We start from the raw sequence: 23,045 nt of genomic DNA, 5'->3' as shown, positions 1-23,045 counted from the left end.
GGACAGACCTCAAAGGGGCAAATAACAGACACCCAAGGGGTAGAGGACAACCTGAAGGATTTTACAGAGCTAAACAGTGGCAAGCACCAACCCCAAGAGGTGCAGAAGACAGATCACAGTCATTTAGAAAACAGACACAATGACTTCCCCCTATGCCTGCCAAACAAAGCTATAATGGCAGCACCTTTGGGTGGAAAACTGGCATTATTTTCAAAAAACTGGCACATTGTTACAAAAGACAAATGGATTCTGGACATTATAGACAGAGACTACAGGTTCCACTTTCACACCCTTCCAAAAATGAGAGGCTTGCCAAACCTGCCACAAAATCAAAGGGCAGAGGCACAAAGACAAATTTCCACTCTCATAGATATGAAAGCGATTCAAGAGGTACCTGCAAAAGAACAAGGTCAAGGTTTTTATTCCAGACTATTCTTGGTACCAAGGAAGGACAGAGATTGGAGACCCATCTTAGACCTATCCATCCTAAACACATATCTACAGGTGCCAAAATTCAAGATGCTCACATTACAGCAGCTTCTTCCCATGCTGGGCAAGGAGTCTTGGCTGGTAACATTGGACCTCAAGGAGGCATACCTGCATGTCCCTATCAGACAAGATTGCAGAAGATACCTCAGATTTCTTGCAGGTTCAACCCATTACCAATTCTCTGCATTGCCCTTTGGCTTGTCTACTGTGCCCAGAGTGTTTACGAAATGCCTGGCATCAGTAATTGCCTTCTGCAGACAACAAGGAATACAAATCTACCCATATCTGGACGACTGCCTGATCCAAGCTGACAGCAAGGACATTCTATTGCAGCTTAAATACAACCACCCAGATGGCCTACCTCACGCCAGACAAACAAGGGCAACTGTCTCAATACTTCAACAAAATGGCAACTTTCACCAGACTAACTGCAAGGAAAGTCCTGCAGGCTCTGGGATTCATGGCATCTTGCATCCTTCTAATACCATGTGCAAAGCTGCATATGAGGAAACTACAATGGTACCTAAAAAACTTATGGTCTCAACACAGCCACAGCTTGGAAACAATTATGCCACTCATTACATGCCTTCAAAAGGAATTTTTGTGGTGGGCTCAAGCATGCCAAAGAAACACAGGTCTCCCTTTCTGTTTACCTCAAGCAACTCAAATCATCACAACGGATGCCTCAGACTACGCCTGGGGAGCACACATGGCAGATCAGTGTATTCAGGGAAAATGGTCCCAAAAAGAGAAGCACCTACACATCAACCAAAAGGAGATGCTAGCTGTGCAAAATGCTCTTATGGCCTTCAAAGACCTACTGCATCCAGGCCAGCTATTGATAAGGGCAGACAACACCACAGTCATGTGGTACATAAACAAACAGGGGGGAACTCATTCATACCCCCTGTGCAGGCAAGCCATGACCCTATGGAACACAGCACTGGAATTACAAATTCAACAACAGGCACAATTTCTGCCAGGGAAGGAAAACACACTGGCAGACAACTTAAGCAGAAATATGACAGACCCACACGAATGGAAGTTGCATCCTCAAGTCTTCTCAAAGATAACTCAGGCCTGGGGTCAGCCAGACATAGATCTATTTGCTACCCACAGAAATTACCAGTTGAAAAATTTTGTTCAAGGACCTATCATCCACAGGCCTGGAAAATGGACGCACTCTCTTTCATTTGGACAACATTGACAGTTTATGCCTTCCCGCCTCTTCCTCTACTGACCAAAGTTCTATTAAAAGCCAGAGCAGAGAGGCCACAAATGATTCTCATTGCTCCAGACTGACCACGACAGCACTGGTATCCTCTCCTAAAGAGCCTGACACACTCACCACCATGGATCCTACCTCTAGTCCCTCTTCTGTTGTCCCAGCACAACTACAAAACCCTTCACAGCCAGCTCAAAACCCTAAATCTAGCTGCATGGAGAATACCTTAATTTCCCAACAGACTCTCCTCTCCAAGGAGGTGCAGGATGTCATCTTGGAGGCCAGAAGACCCTCTACTAGAAGAGCCTACTCCGCCAAATGGAAATGATTTTGTTCCTGGAATCAAGAAAAGGGCCAGGATCCTTAGGTAATAAATATACCTCAAATTTTACAGTACCTAGCTGAGATGTTAAACAGTGGCCTTTCCTTCTCCTCCATCAAGATCCACGCTTCAGCCATTTCTGCACAATACAATACAAATCCTCATTTATTCTCACATCCTCTAATAAGGCAGTTCCTCAGAGGGGCAAAAAATATAAAACCCCCACGGAAACCACCAGTCCCTGCTTGGGACCTCAACTTCGTATTGGAAAAGCTGACCCTGCCTCCCTTTGAGCCAGCTTCTTCAACAGAGCTGCAATACTTGTCGTGGAAAACAGCTTTCCTTCTGGCCATCACCTCAGCACGCAGGGTTTCGGAACTACAGGCCCTCATGGCTGTGCAACCATTCATCATTTTCCATCAGGACAGAGTTTCCTTACGAACCAACCCTACCTTCATGCCAAAGGTAGTATCCAGTGTAGCTTTGAATCAGACTATTCATTTACCTACCTTTTACCCAAATCCACAGAACAAAGGGGAGAGACTACTACATTCCCTGGACATTCACAGACAGCTTCGTTATTACTTGGACAGAACAAAGCCATTCAGGAAATCTGAGCAGCTCTTTGTGTCCTATGCTACAGGTGCTCAAGGAAGGGCCATTTCCAAAACAATTAATTTCAAAATGGATAGCCCACTGCATACGCTTTTGTTATTCATTTCATGGAAAATCAGTGCCTGTATACATCAGATCCCACTCCACCAGGGCTACAGCTACCTCTGCAGCTTTCCTCAGGGGGTCCATACCAAGGACATTTTGGAAGCAGCTACTTGGAGTTCAGTGCACACTTTCTCCAAGCACTGCCACCTTCCACTATACTCTAAATCTAGAGCGGGCTTTGCCACAGCAGTCCTGCAGGCATCCTTGCCCCTCCTAGTTCCACTTAGTGCCTACCACCCTTACTTAGGTTTGGGATTCTACCCATCTGTAATGACTGCAGCTGTATGCACGATGAACATAGTACAGTTTTGTACCTACCATAAATGTAGATGTTAGAGTGCTCATACAGCTGCAGTCCAGGTTACCCTCCCTCCATCCCCTCTTAGGACGGGACTTATGACAAACACCTTTATCATACAACCTATTTGGGGTATTATTTTATGGTGTATTTGCTTGCAACTACTGTTTTTGATTTATATACATTGCATGTTTGCATAATATTATGTTTTGCCTTCCTTCTGGGGGCACCTGACATCTGGGGCAAGAAAAACTGAAGAAAATGGCGTTGGCTGCCTCTTTTATACCCCTGCCACACTGACGTCAGGGAAGAAGCGACGACAACCGACGCCGGACCTAGACTTTGGAATTCGGCCGACCGAAGACCCGCCTGACTGCAGGATAACCCATCTGTAATGACTGCAACTGTATGAGCACTCGAACATCTACATTTATGGTAGGTACAAAACTGTACTTTCCAGGATGATATTTGCCTTATGTGGAAGGGATCATTGGCTATACTGGATTAATTCCTGGAATACATAAATAATACCACTTAATTCTTTAAATTTACTTGGAATGTGAACTTCAGTTTCATTAATTATTTGGATGTTCACTTATTTAAGGATGAAGTGAAAGGGAGATATGTGACCACAATCCACAGGAAAGAGACTTATACTAACTGTTTCCTTTACTACAGTAGTTCACATCCCCAGCATCAGAAAAGGTCTGTAGTGAAGGGACAGTTAGGGCAGCTTGAATGGTCACCAGATATGAAGATTTAATTCAGGAGTGTAACACTTTACACTCTGTGTTCCTTAGAAGAGCATACCCCGTAGAATTAATTGATGACTTGATTCAGGAAGTCATAAGAAAAAGAATGAATGGGCACTTTCAGCCCATTCTGGGAGATGAAAGTCATCTTACAGATGTAATAGCAGAGGAGGTTGTCTTTCCTATGATAGAGCCTAGTATAACTACAGACAAGCAAAAGTGTGGTACGAACATGTCTTTGATTTTTCAAGACTTTAACTATTAGATTTAGTGAAGACTTTAGAAAGTTAAGGTCCATATTTGAAAAGAACTGGCCTATATTAACAGATGATTCTGACATTAGAAAACAAATAGGTGAAAGACCTGTTATTACCTACAGAAGGGAAATAATTTTAAAGATATACCTAAGGGGAAACAGTTTATGAACAGGCAAAACATATGTGGCATGTGTAACTGTGGGGCATGTGCATGGTGTCATAAAACACAAGTAACAAATAATTTTAGGGTACGAAATTTCACATACCATATAAAGGGAAAATATAACTGCAATTCAAAAGCAGTGATTTACTTAGCATTGTGTGACTCGTGCCCAGCCTTTTACATAGGTAAAACGGAGAGGAAATTCAGTCAATGGATTTATGAACATGATTATGCTATAAGAAAGCATAACTTAAATAATGCCTTAGCTAAACATGTCTCTGACAACTTAGAACATCGGTTTATATTTTTAGTCATTGATCAAGTTGAAATTAATGACAAAAAACATGGGGGCTTTTAGAATTTAAGGAACTTGGATGGCAGATCTGCTTACAGGCTGATAGAGCTATGCTCATTTATCCCCGGCAAACTATCACACCAGTGTTAAGGTTAAAAGCATTGGAAAGAAAAAAAAAACTTTAACATTTTATAGTCAGTATATTTTATACATACGTTCTGAATAATGCTCATTCAGTATTTTATTTTACTTAAGCTTTTTCCATTGGAAAGCACATACATACATAACAGTTCTTTGGTTTAATTGTTTATGTGGCATTTTTTATGCAGGCTATGGTGGTGGGTTTACTGATTGATTTGTATTTCTTTCATCCAATGAATTTTAACTACTTAAGTATATAAGGAAGTGATGTAAAGAACATGGTGTCTGATGAAGTTTAATACTTTATTAAACGAAAGCACTTACCAATTATTTTATCAGTGATTTTATCGCTTTAGTAAAAGGATTTTATTGCTTTCCATCTCATCCTTCCCTCAGGAAATGGCATCTAATATAACTCCCTTTGCTATCACTAGGAAACAGGTCCTTAATGATGTCCTTCATGGATGCATCTGCAGTCATAACAAATGGGTTGTCCTGTCAGCCAGGCAGCCTTCGGGTCGCGGGATTCAAAGTCCGGGTCCGGCCGCTGATGTCGCTTCTCACTTCACCCGATCTCTGCTGGTCTGGTATCATAAAGCGGCCCGCCATCAGTTTCTTTCTCAGCTTTTCTAAGAAGCTGCGCCGGCAGAAGCTGTGCTGAAGGTGCGGTGTCGGTCTATCAGAGAGATTACCTTCTACTATACTCACTACTTCTAGAAAGACTTGTAAGTACCTGACTCTTTCTTTCTCTTTTCTGCCTCAAAAAAGAAAAAAAGTCAATTACTGTTTAACTTGTGGGAAACAAATACCTCATAAAGATTTCCACTACTGCTGCCTTAGCCAGCCCTGCCAGCCCAGCCTCCTTGCAGCCCTGCCGCCTTCTGCTTCCGACGCAAACAAATTTAACGCTTAGGGCGCCGGGTTTTCGTGCAGTATTTTTTTCTTCGAGATTTTGCGTACAAATGCGCTACTCAGAAAGACTACTCAAATTGTTAAAAACGCGGCGAAAAGCCGGACACTCACAGTCGAAGTCGGCGGGAAACCCGGCCGAAACCACAGTTATAGTGTCCAAGTTTTCCCCGAAGCCGAAAAAGAGAAACCTTGGTCAAGCCTCAGAATACTACTACTGCCTGCTGGAGGCCTTAGTTGAATTCAGACACGAATTTTTTGAATTGTGGTTCCTAATGGTGGTTCCTCCAGACACCATTTAATGTCTCCTCTTGATGTTATGTCTAGGCAGCCAGCACTGCTCATGTCTAATGCAGCCTGAGAGCCTTTGCCCGAGCCAGGGCTAAAGCTACCATTAAATCACAATCAGTGCCTGTTAAGCCCCCCTCCACACACCCACCCACTTCTTAAGAGGCTTACCTGGCAGAGGATTTAATATCCCACTCCCAGGATCAGACCACCTGCCCCTCCCCGACCAGCTGGAAGAAGAGAGACCTAGAGCAGAGCTCCCTGCAGCCCCCGTTAGGAGATGCCTCTGGCGATTCTACATTTCAGACCTCAAGAGATACAACATTCTTTTCCTCCCCTGTCCGATCCTGATGAAATCATTCCAGCCCTCTCTGCCATTCCAATGGCCTTTGGGGAATTTTTACTTTCCTTAAATGCCATGACCCATGAAATGGATTGTAGAATTCAAAGAGATTTCTCAGATTCAAGACTTTTTTAAGGCTTACCACTTTCTAGCCACACCTGCACCCCTAGGCCCCCCTCCCTGTACTGCCTTGTCTTGTGGATGATTAATTGATGTCGACACTGCTCAGATTTTTTATCTCTGCCTGCCAAACAACAGATAGATTTTACCAGACAGGGCAGGGTGCTCCCTATCCCTCACCAGGGGGAGATCCTGCAGATCCCCCAGGATCCCAAGCAGGGCCTGCAGCCCAATCGACCTCAGCTCCTAAACTAATCCCTTCAGGAAATCTTGAACCAGAATCCAGAGAGATGGGGGGAAAAAATAAATCTCTGCTAGAACTTAAACTGGCAGTTTCTTTTAAATCCAAGTTTTTATCAATCCAGTTAAAGATCAGTTATTATGCTTCTGTTCCTTGTGCTGGGCTTGTTTTAGATCTAACATGTAAGATTTATAAGTGAAAGGAAGGCATATTTGGTACAGGTTAGTGAAAATTTGGAATGAAAGTTTTTTACAAGCTTGCTTAGATGCACATAGATCAGGCATGTTTGGCACAGTGATAAGAAGTTGAAAGAGAATGAAAAAAAAGTATCATGTTAAAGCAAAGCTGTTAGATAAAGCTATGAACAAGGCCAGTTCATTTGGTACAGGAATATGGAGTACACCTGCTCAGCAAGTAATGAAGAAAAAAAAGAAGGCAAAACAGAGCAAAAACTTTAAAGATTTCTTACAAGGTTTGCCCCAGGGTTTAAAGACAATCTGGCTCTGCCAGACTGGACACCTTCAAAACCCCACAAGGATCCATGGAGACGAGGCTCTACTTCTAGAGGCAGAAATCAATCCCAGAGAGGACTCCAAGTGGGAGGACAAACAGAGGCATACACACAACCACGGCACAAACACACACACCCACACAACAAATGACTCACTCACTACAGTGACTGGCTCTGACAATCAGTTAGCAGATTAAATAATAGCAGCACCTTTTTGGAAAAAAAAATTATTAATCCAAAAAAAAAGACAAATCCAAATTAAAGCTCAAGGATTTACCAACCCACCTCCAAACACCTTTTCCCAGACCCTTACTAATAACAAAGTAACCAAAAATGAAACCACATAGCCTCTACACAATTGCAGAACAGCACAAAGCAAATAGCTGTGGAAATGAGTACCAATAACAGAACAGGGCAAAGGATTCTACAAATGGATTCCTAGTACCAAGAAAAGAGAAAATAGCAAAGTAGAAAACATGCTAAGTAACCTAATTTCAGCATCTTCCTACCAGGAATTCAAAATGCTCAAAATCCACATTCAATTTCAATTGCACCTGCATGGAGTATTATTTCTTTGCCTGGGAAGAGCAGGATCTATACTCACCATTGCTCTTCACATTATATCCAGAAGATACCTACACTTCACCTTGAAGATGGCTCAAAATCAGAGCATTATGGACTCAAGGGAATCCCTATCTACTATCTTCAAGTATTTGCACAATCAGTGCGGACAGTCAAAATTTGACATCTACCCAAACAGAGGGTCAATTACAAAATACAAGCCCCTGACCTGACCACAAAAAGCAAAAGACAACAAATACTGCTAACAACACATTTGAAGTTGTCAATGTGGAAAGTACAAAGAATGGGATACACACAAGAACATTGCAGAAACAAGAACATTCATGGCACACAAACATTAACAAAGAAACAGTGGAATTTCACAAGAAAAAGCAAAATGGGCCTCCAGATAGCCGGGAAAACAAACAGGAAAGTCCCACATGCCAGACTGTATAAAAGACATGCAAACAAACAGCAAGAAGAATTTATGCACTCTTTGGGATTGCACAGCTGCATGCCCGAATGTGGTCGCATATGACAGACATACAGAGGTTCCTATCAGACCTATCATGCCTAAACACAACTCCAACTAATCCCAGCCAGGAAACCTAACTCCCAAAAATCCCCAGGCTAAAACAGGAGTTCCCAGGGTGGGCACAGCAAACACAGAAAAAAAGCCAAGCCATTACCCGGACAAAACCATCTGCAAATTGTGGTGGCACAAAAAGAAATCATGGCACAAGGATAAAAATCCATGCTGAAGTACCATTCCAAATGAAACTGGAAGACCATCTAAACACAGAAAACTACAAACCAAAAATACAAGCCACACCCTAAAACAAAAACATTTAATATCAGAGATATAGGAGGCAGAATTTCATGGAATGACAGACAAAGCTACAGACCATTCATACATAAACATGTTGCAAATGGACCCACTAACAGGAATGCATGAATGAGAAGAACACCCACCCTCGACAAAGCATCTACAATGAAACATACACAGCCCATATTCAAGGTTATATCCTACCGGACATCTTAGCAGGCATGGAAAACCAACACGGAATGCTTCAAATTGACACTCAAAAATTCACTGAAATCACCAAAGCAAGGATAATCACAATGGTGACCCCACCCCATTGCACTGGAGGCATACTCTCTGAAATGCATTTCACCTCAGATTGTGCATACAAGGCATCACTGGAAAATCAAGCGCTGGTACCCCATGGAACTGGAAGGCCATGCCACTGGCCATCTTGTAACTGAAATACCCAAGACAAAAAATCAAAGAGAAATCCCAAAGAGGCCCCTGAAAGGATGATGATACTAGACAACTACTAGCAACCATTGCAACAAAGCAGTAAATTCTTGAAACCGGTGTCTGAAAACATCATATGCCTAGCAAAACTAAACCAGACCTAACACAAAGGTATTATGCATCCAAATTAGGACCACATCCTTTCTGACAAGAGACCTGGAGCAGAGCTATCAAACCAGTTTTCAGCTAGTCTCCTGGAGAAAGAGGAAATCCTCATACAACAAAGATATTCGGGACTCAAATGTAAAATGTAAAGAAAAAAATTCTTAGCACAGCTTTAACCACCTGATCCTGCAAAAGATACCCTCTCTCGCCATTTCAGCAGAACACCCTTTCGCAGATACCAAAACTTCTACATACAGGCTAGCATCAATTGCCACAGCTAGATGTCTTTTGAAAACAAGTCTACAGTCCACCTAACCCGATCCACCTGTCTTTGCCCAACTGAACTTTCAGGCTTGAAAGTTAGCCAACCTCTCAAGAATGTAAAACCTAACAACAACCCTGCAATCCACTGAAGATCTTCTTTCCTGCAACAAAAAGTTTTGATCAGGCCCGTCCGAACCAGCACTAATAGCAGATCTTCCAACTACTACTTCCAACTATGAACCTAAATGACACACTTACTCCTCCTAACTACCCTAAGCGAACTTTAAACCAGGCAAACTAATCTACCACCTCTTTCCCTACTTGGTGGGAAGGAAAACTGAAACTTGCAAGACTTCCTACCACATAGTGAAAAGGACCAAGAAACCTTTATACTACCAAACAAATACCTAAACTGTACATATTTACCACAGAACAGTAGCATACAGGGACTTAAAAGTACTTCCAAACACACACTTCCACAACACAAAGATACAGCAACAGATTCAAGAGGAAACCGCATTTCCAACCATGGAAATGCCAATTAGGGAAGAAAATTCTACTCATTCTACAGCCACTACCATGGATGGATAAAAAATTGCAGTGGCAACCACCTCCTACCATGGAAAACCAATTCCACAGAATAGGACACCATTTGAGTTCTCTATAATTTACCTTCTTTACTCTAGATCCCAGCAGGGACTGGCAACATATGACTACAAGGGATGACTATCTGGTACTCTTTGTATTTACCCCACCCCTAGTTTGGCTATGGTTTCCTCCCCAGTTATGAGGTTCCATGCCACCATGAATCCATGAAGGGATCTAATTTGTACCATATATTCTTATGTATTAACTAGTTTGGTCTTATGATTCTATTACCAGTATTGTGGAATATGGCGCATATATCCAGATCTTAGGAATAACACCTATGTACCATAAAGAAGGGGAGCAAAATTGGTGTTGTTTGTATAGGTAATTACCTCCTGGCTCAATTTTGGGTTTGGTCTTTATTTTGTATTTATTAATGTATATGGTTGTGGCCTGTTTTGACTTTGTTTTCATCTGCGGCAAGAACATTGTGATTTACTGGCTTGTTTTCTGCCTTTTCCTCTAAGGCCAGGAACACTGCATCAGTGGGCCCAGACAATGGGATGCCTTCTAAATAGCATGAAACATGACCTGTCAGGGCCTCTGGAATTGCTATTTAACTGTAGCCTCCAAACGGGCTTTGTGCCGCATGATTAGAGAACAGCAACAGTCATCCCTCTGCATAAAGGTGGGCCATCTGCAAACCCTGGAAACTGCAGACCCATAAGTCTCACTAGTCTTGTATGTAAAGCCATGAAAAGAGTTATAGAAAGGATTAATAGTGATACAATAAACCTCCAGACATTGGACCCAACCCAGTTTGGTTTCATCAAGGACAGAATATGCCTACTCAACCTGGTGGACTACTTTGAGAAGGTCACCAAAGCAATGGATGAGGGAAAAATGGTTCATACTGTCTACCGTGACCTGGCCAAGGCATTTGACACAATACCCCACTTGACCATTGTTTACAAACTCAAAAGGTTAGGTACACACTCGTATGTCACCCAGTGGATAGCTAACTCCCACAGAGACAGGACCCATGAAATTAGAATTAGGGAGTCCACCTCTGCAAAGAGGCCAATCACAAGTGAGTCCCTTGTGGATCAGTCCTTGGACCGCTTCTTTTTGGCATTTACTTCTTTGAAGTCAAGGCCAATGTCAGTGGTCTTTGGATGACTAAATTTGCAGATGATTGCAAATTAGGGGCCGTCATTGAATCCCACACTGACACAAGTGTTCTCCAGGAGGGGCTGATACAAACAACTGGTGTCAGAGCCATGGACTAAAACTAAATGCCAAGAAATGCCTAATAGTATCCTTCTGGAAATCATCCACCCCTGGTAATTATCATATTGACAACAATCCCCTTAGAGTTAACACAGTAGTCAGGGAGTTAAAGATGCACATAGATAGTAAGCGAGCCTTTGACCAGTAGTAAAAGTGAGGAAATCCTTCTGTATTGCACAACTTACAAACAAAGGTATGGCATCCAAGTCCAAGGAAGTCATTGTTAAACTATATTCGGCATTCATCAGACCTATCATTGAGTACAATGTCCCCTTTGGTATGTACCAAACCAGGCATATCCAATAATTAGAACATCCACAAAGGTTCCTTACTAAAAATATACAGGGCTTAAGTAAAATGTCCTATGTAGACCACCTCAAGGCTCTATCTCTGTATTCTGTCTTCTGCAAGCTTTTGAGGGTAGATCTATGCCTGACAAACAGGGCATTGTCAGACCCCCTCTGATGGACCTCCTGTATATCCACAAAGCAAACAGACTAGAATTACCCTTTCTAAAGAATTAAACCTTGCCTGTGATACAAATAGGACCTGCTGGAGACAGGTATGTATCCCAGAGATTACCCCATCTATGGAACAGGCTCCCCATCTATGTGGAGCAGAGTTCCTCCCTAACCCAATTCAGGTGCAACCTGGACAATTGGATGGGGAACTGGAAATTCATCCCTGGTTTGGCACTTGTCTCTGTAATGAACACAGGCAACCTGTAAAGAGTTAATCTTCCCAGACCCTAGCTTGTAAATGTTTCATCTCCGAAGTCCCTGCTTACACTTATCACAGGTATAAGAACTTGTCAGAGTTTTGGGATGCATGGCTAGGCTTAAAAAGCCCCTTGTGGTAGTTAGCCGAGTAAACACCTATGAACCTGTAGTGACCACATTCTGTTGGTCAGTTATTTCATATAATGGCTCATAAATTAATATTCTTACCTTCCTTGGGCTTCCAGTCATGTTTCTGTTAGGGGTTACTATGTTCCAGTCCTCTGCTATTCATAAAACGTTTTGATAGAAACTTATCACCGTGCTTAGGATTTTCCATCTCTCCATTATCTTTTAGGCATGTGTGTATAGGCTGTTGTTCATAGGTAGGTACTAGGCTATCCGCCCAAGGGCCTATGTAAGCCTAGCCAACAAGGTTCCCCGGTTTATGCCACCCAAGAAAGTTATTTTCCTGTGCCATTGTCGAGAAGGGACACTGAAGTGATCTCCGGGGTGCATTTCCTATTTCCCATCCACTGATCAAGATTTTTCTTGAAGAGTGCTAATAAAGAACTTTGCTTGACATAGATGGGTAACCTGTTCCAGAGTATTGGAAGTCTCTAGGACAGGAATCTGTCCCTCCAGCATATCCTGTTTATTGTGGTGACAAGGTTTAGGTCCCTAGAGCATGTAGCTTGATGGGATTGGGATTTCTTTAGGTGTAGCATGTCCAACAGCTCTGGGTTTGACATAGCTTTATATGTTAGGCGGAGATCACCTCGGAGTAGGCGAAATGCTTCTGAGTAAAGCTGGAGTTTTTTGAGGCGGTCAGTGTAGGGCATTTGTTTGAGGCCAGTAGTACTCTTTGTGAGGTACTTCTGTGGTCTTTCGTGCCGCTGCAGATGTCTTGTGAGGTACATTCCAAAAGGGGCGTTGTACTCTATAATGGGTCTAATGAGTGTCGAGTAGAGGGGAACAATGACCACTTTTTTCCTGGATGAGAACCCTTTTATGATGAGGTGTGCCATGTAGAAAGGACTTCCTGACTACTGAGGCGATGTGACTATCAAAGGAGAGACTACTGTACCCCTGGGTCCCAAGGTCTCTTATGCATTCGGTGTTAAGTAGATTGCTGCCTATGTGGCAGTTCATGGGTACAGAGTTTTTACCAAAGGGGATGACACTGCACTTTTTGGCATTGAGCTTGAAGCCATGGTTCTGACACCAGGCATCTGTCTCAGCGAGGCCCTTCTATAAGATGCCCACATAATTTTGGGACTTGACTATGGCTCCTAGTTTGCAGTCATCTGCGAACTTCATTAGCCAGAGTCCTTCTATGTTAGCCGGTACTTCAGAGAAGTAGATACCAAACAGGAGAGGTCCCAGGACGGAACCCTGTGGTACTCCACTTGTCACTGCTTTGAGATCAGATTTGGAGTCTGCAACTTTTACAGTGTGGGTTCTGTCAGTGAGCCAGTTAGCAACCCATCTTGTGACGTAGGGATTTATACCTAGTTTAGTGAGTTTAGCTATAATTCCAGAATGGTGGATGGTGTTGAAAGCCTTGGCAAGGTCAAGATAGGCTGTGTGAACCACCTTACCCTCATCTACGGCTTTCGTGACTGCCTCAAAGAAGTCGATCAGGTTCAGGAGGCATAATCTGCCTTTCACAAACCTGAACTGGGTGGAATCCAGAGTTTGGAGGTTACCAATGTCTTTGTTTATGAGTTCCATGATGATCCTTTCCATGGCCTTGCAGACCAAGCTCTTCAGGCTAATAGGTCGATAGTTCCCGGGATCAGTGGTGGCTCCCCCTTTGTGGAGTGGGATAACTGTTGCTGTGCGCCATTCAGTGGGCACAAAGCCTGATGCGAGGCTATTATTGAACATGGTGCTTAAGTGGGGAGCCAGTTCGTTCTGAAGTTCGTGTAAAATGCAGCCTGGGATGTTGTCCGGTCCCATGGATGCTGTGTTTTTGGCTTTAGAGAGTGCAGCTTTTACCTGCATAGTTGTGATTACAGGGACACTGCATTCTTCCTGAATAGATATGGGCCCTTTAGGGGGTTAGAGGGGGCTAAAGTTAGCACTGAACCTACTTGCCAGGATGTTGGCAATATCAGTTGGTTCTGTAATTTTCTTGCCTTTGTTCTGTAACTCAGAGCAGATCTGGGTGTTGCCATTGAGATTTTTGACATAGCTATAGAATGCTTTGTGGTTGTCCTTGGAATTAGTGTCGATTTTGTTTTCGTAGCTAGCTTTGGAGGATCTTATAAGGGATCTCAGCTTCTTACTGAGGCTGACCAGGGAGCTCCTCCACTCATGGGATTTTACTCTCTTTTGCAACAGTTTCTTCCTTCTGTTGTACAGTTTGTTTATGGCAGAGGACCACCAGATTGGCTTCCTTTTTTTGGAGGATAGCGTCTTGGTTCTGTTTGGGATAGCACGATCCATGCACTCATGTAAGTGCTTATGGAGTGCATTTGTGTAGGGTTCAGCAGTTGTAACTGCATTGTCCATCTGCATGGATGTCATGAAGTTCACCACTTCTGTCTTAAGCATGAAGTTGGCTTTGGAGAAATTTTTTACTGTGGTTTCATTAATGGGGGGTGGGGACGAGATGTGGATATCAAGGGTGATTAGCTTATGGTCGGATCGGACCAACGAGGAGTTGACTTCAGATGTGGAACACCCGGTCACTCATGTTGGTAATGACTAGGTCTAGGATATTGTTGCCCCTGGTGGGGGTGTGGATAAGTTGATCCAGGGCATTGGAGTTTATGAATTCCAGAAAGTGTTGAGCTAAGGAGTTGGTACACGAGTAGTTTTCCCAGTTAATTGTGGGGTAGTTGAAGTCGCTCATTATTAGGGTGTTTGGTTGAACCCTAATATTTTCAAGTACATCAAGAAAAGAAGAGTGGGAATCCTGGGGCATGGTGGGGGATCTGCAGCAAGCTACAATTTGGATTGCAGTTTTGCCCAGAGTTCGTTGCACTTGGATAACCTCAGATTCATTATGCTGAGCAACTAGCCTGGAGTTGTGGATATCCTTAATGAATATGGACACACCTCCGCTTTTGGTGTTTCGGTCCAGGTTACAAGGCCGAAAAGTGTGGTATGAGTTATAGCCTGCTAGTGCAGGGGTGCTCTCTGGAGCCTTGAACCAAGTTTCAGTCGCTGCACAGATATCGATGTTCTCCATTTTAAGGAGTACCTCGAGTGAGTGCATTTTGAGATTTAGACTTCTAGCATTGAGTAGCATTACCCTCAGCTTTGCTTGCCTGTTCGTGTTATGGTGGTGAATTTGTTATTTGAACCTTGCCTAACAAAGGCACTATTCGGGCAGCAAGAGCCTTAGCCAGTATCTGGAATCCCAGGGGCGACAGGTGCAGGCCATCTGTGGCAAAGCATCATGGTCTGTCGACCATGTCATCCAAAGCAGACAGATACTGGATCCCCTTAGAATGACACCAGAAGCTTAGCCAATTGTTGAAGTCAATCATTTTGTCCTTGTGGCCGATGGCAGAATGCTACTCAGGGCTAGGGTCATACCTGCCTGGTCTACAAGATCGGAGAGCTCTTCCATGTCTCTTTTCATGTAGTCCAGGGAGGTACGTCTCAGGTCATTCACACCAACATGGACAATGACAGAGTCATATTTGTATTTGTTGTGGAGTGACCTGAGTGTGTGGGTTATGTGGTGGATCCTGGCACCCGACAGGCAGCTGACAGTAACCTTGTTTAGCCTGGTGAGTAGGATATCAGTGTGCCTGACTATAGAGTCACCTATGACTAGTGTGTTGGGTATGTTGTTTTGCCTTATTGGCTGTGGTTGAGTGGCATGCTGAGTCTGTGGGCTGTGTGCCATTTGGGTTGTGTTGGGGGATGGAGGTTGCTTGTGTTTCTGCTTTGGAGGTCTCTGTTGATTAGATTATTATTGGGAGCCTCTGCAAATGTTTTTGTGTTACTATGTGTGGATTTTGGTGGTGTAGATTTAGTGAGACTATGTGATGAGTGTGGTGTGGTGCAAATGTTTACCTTCTCCTCATGACTGTCAAGTTCAGTCTTAGTTGGAGAGAGCTTTACCTCCAGTTTGGCTAGGTAAGTGCATCTCACAGGTTGTAGTGTTGGGTGGTAGGAGGAGAGGGTTGTCTGTGTACATGAGGCAATTTCTACATTGCCTCAAGATGCCCAGATTCATCAGATAGACAGGAGAAAACACTGGGAGCTGACCGTTAGACATACCCGAATAAAAAATTATTCCCCTCTAGATAAGTGAGGAAAGTGAGTACAAGAGCTGTTTTTCTCTAAGCAAGTGAGAAAAGTAAGTCCAGAAACTGTTTTTCTCTAGGTAATGAGGAAGATTGAGTGCTATAGTAATTAGCTTATTTAGTGCTTACAAGTTCTGAACAAGTGATCTTTTTAACCATTCATTACCTTTCCAGTAGTGTATATCTCCCTGGAAGGTCTTTAATTTTCTCCTCAATTACTAAGGGGGCTTTCTTCTGTATTATTGTTAACTATCCTCTCATTCTGGCTTCTAACCACAGTGCCAAAAATTCCTCTTGAAAGCCTCTTTTTATAATTTGGTCATGCGCGTGTATGGTTAATTGAGTTTCCTGCAACATTACTAGGTGTGGATTATTGTTATGCAAGTTAACACCTTATTTACTTTGTCTTAGTTTGTGACCCCATTCTTATTCCATGTTAGTATCCCAAGCATTTTCATTATCCTCTTGAATAATGTTAAGCGCTATTGAAACATCCTGTATCTGAGTCTAACAGCCCTGCCCCTAACCATGTACTTCATCTCATAGGTTCATAGGTTCATAGGTTGGTACTAGGCTGTCGGCCCTAGGGCCTATACAAGCCTAGCCATAACAATTCCCTGGATATTTCTTCCCACAATATTTACTTCCCAGGACCCCTGTCTAGCAGGGCGACTGATGTGATCCCCGGGATGAATTTTGTATCTCCCATCCAATCATCAAGGTTCCTTTTAAAGAGTGCTAAGGAGGCGCTGTGCTTGACATGTATGGGCAGTCTGTTCCAGAGTATGAGGGGAGTCTCTGGGTCAGGAACCTATCCCTCCAGCATGCTTTGCTCATTGTGATGACAAGGTTTAGATCCCTGGAGCGTGTGGCTCTGATGGATTGGGATTTCTTTAAATGGAGCATCTCCAACTGCTCAGGGTTTGACATGGCCTTGTATGGTAAGCAGAGATCGCCTCTGACTAGACGATATGCCACAGAGTATAGCTGGAGTTTTTTTAGACGGTCAGCATAGGGCATCTGCTTTAGGCCTGTGATTCTTTTAGTGAGGTATTTCTGCGGCCTTTCCAGCTGTTGCAGATGTCTTGTGAGGTACATACCAAACGGGGTGTTGTACTCTATAATGGGTCTAATGAGGGATGAGTACAGTGGGACAATGACCTCCTTTTTTTCTGGATGAAAAGCCCTTAGTGAGGAGGTGTGCCATATAGAAGGATTGCTTGACTGTTGTGGCGATGTGTTTATCAAAGGTGAGCTCACTGTCCACATGTGTCCCTAAGTCTCTCATCACACTTTCAGTGTTTAGTGTACTGCCACCTATGTGGTAATTCATGGGTACATGGCTTTTCCCAAAGGGGATAACTATACATTTCTTGGAATTAAGCTTGAGCCCATGGCTCTGGGATCAAGCATCTGTTTCTGTAAGGCCCTTTTGTAGAATATGCACATCATTTGGGGATTCAGTAATGGCTCCCAGTTTGCAGTAATATGCGAGCTTTGTTAGCCAGAATCCCTTAGTGTTGGCCTGTACTTCAGCGAAGTAGATGCCAAACAAGAGCGGTCCCAGGACAGAACCCTGAGGTACTCCACTTGTCTGGAGCTGGGTATGGAGTCTGCTAGTTTTACAGTCTGGGTTCTGTCAGTAAGCCAGTTGGCAACCCATCGAGTGACGTAGGGATTTATGCCCAGCTTTGTAAGTTTATCTATGATTCCAGAGTGGGGGATGGTGTTGAAGGCCTTGGCGAGGTCCATATAGGCTGTGTGAGCCACATTACCCTCGTCCACAGCTCTGGAGACTGATTCGAAGAAGTCAGTCGAGTTCAGGAGACAAGGTTGGCCCTTCACGAACCCAAACTGGGTGGGGTCCAGTGTTTGAAGGTTGCCAATGTCCTTGTTTATAAGTTCCATGATAATGCGTTCCATGCCCTTGCAGATCAGGCTCATCAGACTGATGAGATGATAGTTCCCGGGATCCAAGGTTGATCCCCCTTGTGGAGTGGTATAACTGTAGCTGTGCGTCACTCAGTGTGCACGAAGCCTGAGGTGATGCTACGATTAAACATGACACTTAGGTGAGGTGCCAGTTCATTTTGTAGTTAATGTAGTACACAGCCCGGTATGTCATCTGGTCCTATGGATGCTGTATTCTTAGCTTTGGAAAGTGCGGTTTCTACCTGTATGGTTGTGATTACTGGAATTTGGCAATCTTCTGGTATTGAGATGGGCTATTAGGAGTGAGAGAGGGATGAAGTTGGCACTAAATCGATCTGCCAGGATATTGGCAGTATCCTTGGGATCAGTACATTTAATGCCATTCTGTTGTAGCTCAGAGCATATCTGAGCATTGCCATTTATTTTGTTCTTACTGTTTCTCTGCACCAAGAGTCACTTTAAACATATTTATAAAACATATATTGTTTGAGAAAACAGTAAAAACAGGATGATACTTATACAACTAAATCTGTATACAGTAGTGCAATCTTCCATTGTGGTACTGTGCGCATTTGCTGTATTATGTCACCAGTTTCTCTGGCACTGAACCATGTTTAATCCCATTATGCCCCCCCCCCCCCAAACACACTTACAAACGTTATGTAGGCACCAGTGATTTGCATTAATTATTTTGGACATTATACTTCATACAAGTGCCACTTTTCCCCTTCCTGCTCTCTGACTTCGTTTTTAATTTTGAATTACTGTCATCTGCTCCTATTTAGTAAAGCACCATTGAGTGTGTCTGGAGCATCCTTATGATTAATTTCTGCCCACGAAGACTTCCTTCTATTTTTACTTTAGAAATATCAAGAGATGAGTACCCGTAGGACATCATAAGGGAAGCACCTACCCCGAGCAGTCAGTATTATTTTTCTGCTGCTAAGACGTAACCCCTTCTGCCAGTCAATGTCTGAATGGAGGAGAATACTGTAAACTAACATGGATAAGTATGGAGAAGCATGCACCATTGAAATTTTATCCTGTTTTTTATCAGAAATATTTAACTGCCAGTAAGTCCTCAAAATCGATCATTAATAGAGAAATGTAGTTGCATATGATTTTGTTACAGCAGAAACACGTATGCTTTTTTAACCCATTTCAGGATTGCATTTATTGCCGTTTGAAACAGTCCCAAATTGACAGTTTCTTATTACAATTTCACATCTTGTTCTGTTTTGCTCATCTGCAGATGGAAGTGCCTTTCAGAAGTGTGTCCCTTGATTTATTTTAGTTGCCCTCTGGATTTCCTTCTGTTTGTCTTCCATCCTCTCCCTGTATACTTGAAATGACTTCAGAGTTTTTTTTCACTTTCTCTTTCCAACTATGCAAATGCTGTCTGTTGTATGCAGTTGTTTTGTATTTATGGGATAGCTGGCAGGGTTTTGTGCAAAAATTGCTCCATATCTGCAAATCCCATGTTGGGATCTAAAGAAGTGTTAGCATCAGTTACAAAGAAAACCTTTATTATAATTGGTTATTGCAGTTTAAGTCCAGTAATTAGCCCAGAGGATTAAGACTATGAACTGTTAATAAGCTACTTCCAGTAGTGCAAGATTTGATTAATTAAGCCTTCATTTGCCTACTAGGAGATCTTGAACAATTTGATTAACCAAACAGTGGTTTGGGGCAATTGGGAATTTGACCTAGGCTTCTTAATATTGTCTTGGACTGCATCCCTAGTAACTACCTATGAACCTGTTCTTTTCTGTGAGGCATCTGGCACATTTGTGATATTCAAGATGTTCTTCGTGTTTCACTGCTGCAGTCATTACATTTGGGTAATCTGCTGGCAGGTTGCCCTCAGTCGGCCTGATTAACAAAGTCTTGGGTCCTGTCTCGTTTGCTGTCCCTTCTTCCATGACGTCAGTTCGTCAGGAGTATAAAACATGCAGCTGACGCCATTTTCTTCAGTCTTTCTTGCCGCGTGGTGCCTGAAGCAGAAGCAGTTCGCAAGTGCCAGTCGGCCGACTCCTGAAATTTTCGTTTTCTAGTTTCAGAACCAAAGTCTTCAACCTAAAGCTAAGTACCCCGCTGGGGAAACTTTTTCTTGCTCCTTGCCGATGTCAGTAAAAATTAATAATTGTATTACTTATGGGAAGCAAATACCTCATAAGGATTTTCATTTGTATTATATTCCTTGCCTAGGCCCTGACCACAACGTGCCTTGCTGTCGGTTTTGTGCTAAATTTAATCAACGCACTATTAAGCGTTGATATATTTTTGCATCAAAATATTTTGGCTGAAGATTTAACTATCCAGAAATGTCATCGGTTAGCAATCCGACTACCGGAATACCTAAAAAACGCAAAGAAAAAGACAGAGACAGACAGTTGAGGTCCAAAACCTTATGCTTTGCATGTAGAACATACATCTGACGTCCAATACCTGGGAGGTGTAGACTTTGGTATGCTGGTAAGTCGTTTGGCTATCCTCGGCAGTTGGACATGTACTGTTATAGTGAAATGTTACACCACTGTACTTTGTACCCATTAACCTGAGATTTGGGGATGCAGCTTAGGTAGCTGGGTGTAATTAGTGTGTCTTCCTTTAATAATGAGGTAATGTAGCCAGATACAGAAATAAGAAGGCTGATCCTGTAATTGTAATCCCCAGGAAGAAATTTCAATGTATTGACCACTCATAATGTAAGTATTTTATTATCTCCATTATCTTTTTTGGAAGTAGTATATGATGGATGGTTTATTTTACTGAGGCAGAAATATAAAATTAGGTAACAAATTAAGATTCTGCATCCCACTTACTATGCTCATTTGTTTTCCTGTGTGAAAGGGGCTGAAGTTAGTAAATGTATCTTATTGCCTCTCATATTATGTTTAATTTGTAGTGTTCTAAAAATTTGTGCATTTTGTTAGCCTTTGCAGTGTAGGGTTGTTTTGAGTAATGGGGTAAGATCCTTGAAGCACAGGTAAGTACACTTAGTCACTAGATGAATAAATGACTTGCTTGCTGTTGCACAGTAAGGAGGGTATTGGAATAGAATCCAGTTCTTTAAAGGGCTGTCCTTTCATATTTCATTGACTTAATGACTAAGTTATGTTCTTTAATTTCTCTGCTTTTTGCCCAATAAGTGACAAGTCAGCCTCTGGCTCTCCTATCCGACCTTAAAATGGACAAAGTGGGTAGTCAGAAAATGAGAGAATAATCATGAATATGTGGTATTAGCATGTTAGTCTCCACTCTGCTATGTAGAGATAAACAGATGTGTAGACATTCTCCTTCTAGAGTCAACTTAAATGAGTATTTCCTGACATTTTTCATTAGTTTTGCTGGACTTTGCTTTATCCCTGTCTCACTCACAGTTATTGTTTCCACTTTAGGGTAAAGCCTTTTTTCAGCACAGGAACCAGTAGCAGCAGCAGCTCCAGTACCAGCCATGGAATCAGCAGCAGTGTTGATAGCAGCCATTTGACCAGTCACAGCAGCAGCCACAACAGCAGCATCACCAGCACTAGCAGTTCCAGCTATGACATAGACAGTAGTTCGTATGATGGCCCCAGCACAAGTGGTGGCTACTCCAGCTCATCTGCAAACATAGCTTCACCAGCTGGTCAGGACTTACGGAAACCAGCTGTAAAAAGTATGTGTCTGACAAACTTACAGCATGATTCTGGCGTAAGATGATATTTTAATCTAAGCCAGACTAACATACTACATTTCTTAGGGTTTTTAAGTTCACTGATGTGTTTTAAGGTGTTTTAAAAATGTCATCGTTAACCTTATTGCTTCGGTGAATCCATTTAGTGCAACACATTTCTTATGACCTTAGGTCCACTGATGCATTTTAAGAAGCATTACAGAAGTTTATCTTAATGATCATAGCTGCAGTGTGTCTATAACAAGTGAGGCTTAATTACCATATGACATTAGCCTTCTGGGCAGAATTTTAGGAACAGCTGGCTGTCCCCCAGTCTAGGAGCGGGGTTGCCTTCCATGTCAGACAGCAACTGGAAACTCTTCTGTAATAGAAACACCATTTTCAGGGGTTTATCACAAATATCACTGCTTCATTAGTATTTATTATCCATGCAGATTTCATTCCAAGTGGATGTCCACTCTTCCAGCCTAACTTCCAGAACGTTTGGATGTTCTGTGATCAGTGGCTGAACTCTTGTCTGCTTATGAAGTTACACAGATGGATAGCTAAAAAGGAGAGAAACCAATGACATCTTCCTCAGTTCTTTTGTCTTACAGAGTAGTTGGCCATTAGTACATCTGTAGCATTTTTCAAGGGAATGATATCAAAATGGGTATTTAACATTTATTGACTTCTCTTACTTGGCGTTCAACTAGCTTTGTTGCCGTTATATTGTGATTGCTATTAATAATAATAATAATAATAATAATAATAATAATGTTATTGTAGCAGATTTCTCTAAGGTCCATGACATCAGTGGAAAACATAATTGGCAATCATGCCTACCAAAGACTGCTTTCACCTAAGGACCATTATCTGATTTTCAGTACCTGTTTTGTATGGAAGACAACTGCCAAGTCCATGTCTGTGCACACTGTGCAAGACTTAATAAAAGGATACTTTTTCATTTTGCTTATGTTTTCTGAACCTTTCTTGAATGCAAAAACCTTTGTGCTGGCATGAGGGGCATCTACTAGTCTAGCAGAAAAAAAATGTTAATCCATACCTGAAAAAGTACAGGCAAGAAAATTGTAAAAGCCAAAAAAATTAAGAAACCAGCAAGTGGATAATGAGATGCCTTAGTGGCCATGCCATTTCTATCAAGGCTTGAAGGTGTCTTTTGTGGAAACTATAGCATTGTATGTCTTAGCCCTTCCATATGCAAACAGCGGGACTGTGTTCCTCCTATCCAGCCATGCCTGTTTAGATAT

At 42.5% G+C, this 23,045-nt stretch overlaps 1 protein-coding gene across 2 annotated transcripts in view; it reads left to right on the top strand.

Moving 5' to 3' along the window:
- The window catches only part of LOC122812587 (elongin-A-like), a 1,667,864-nt gene that overhangs the window by 1,466,235 nt on the left and 178,584 nt on the right, over window positions 1–23,045 (top strand). For both annotated transcript variants that reach the window (XM_044084820.1, XM_044084819.1), the window contains exon 11: window positions 21,518–21,777. In XM_044084820.1, the coding sequence (XP_043940755.1) occupies window positions 21,518–21,777 (260 nt within the window). The remainder of the gene's footprint in view (window positions 1–21,517; window positions 21,778–23,045) is intronic.

The sequence above is a fragment of the Protopterus annectens genome, chromosome 1.part1 (genome assembly GCF_019279795.1).
Source record: "Protopterus annectens isolate FY-2018-M chromosome 1.part1, PAN1.0, whole genome shotgun sequence".
Taxonomy (NCBI): Eukaryota; Metazoa; Chordata; order Ceratodontiformes; family Protopteridae; genus Protopterus; species Protopterus annectens.
This window is presented reverse-complemented; position numbering and strand designations above follow the sequence as displayed.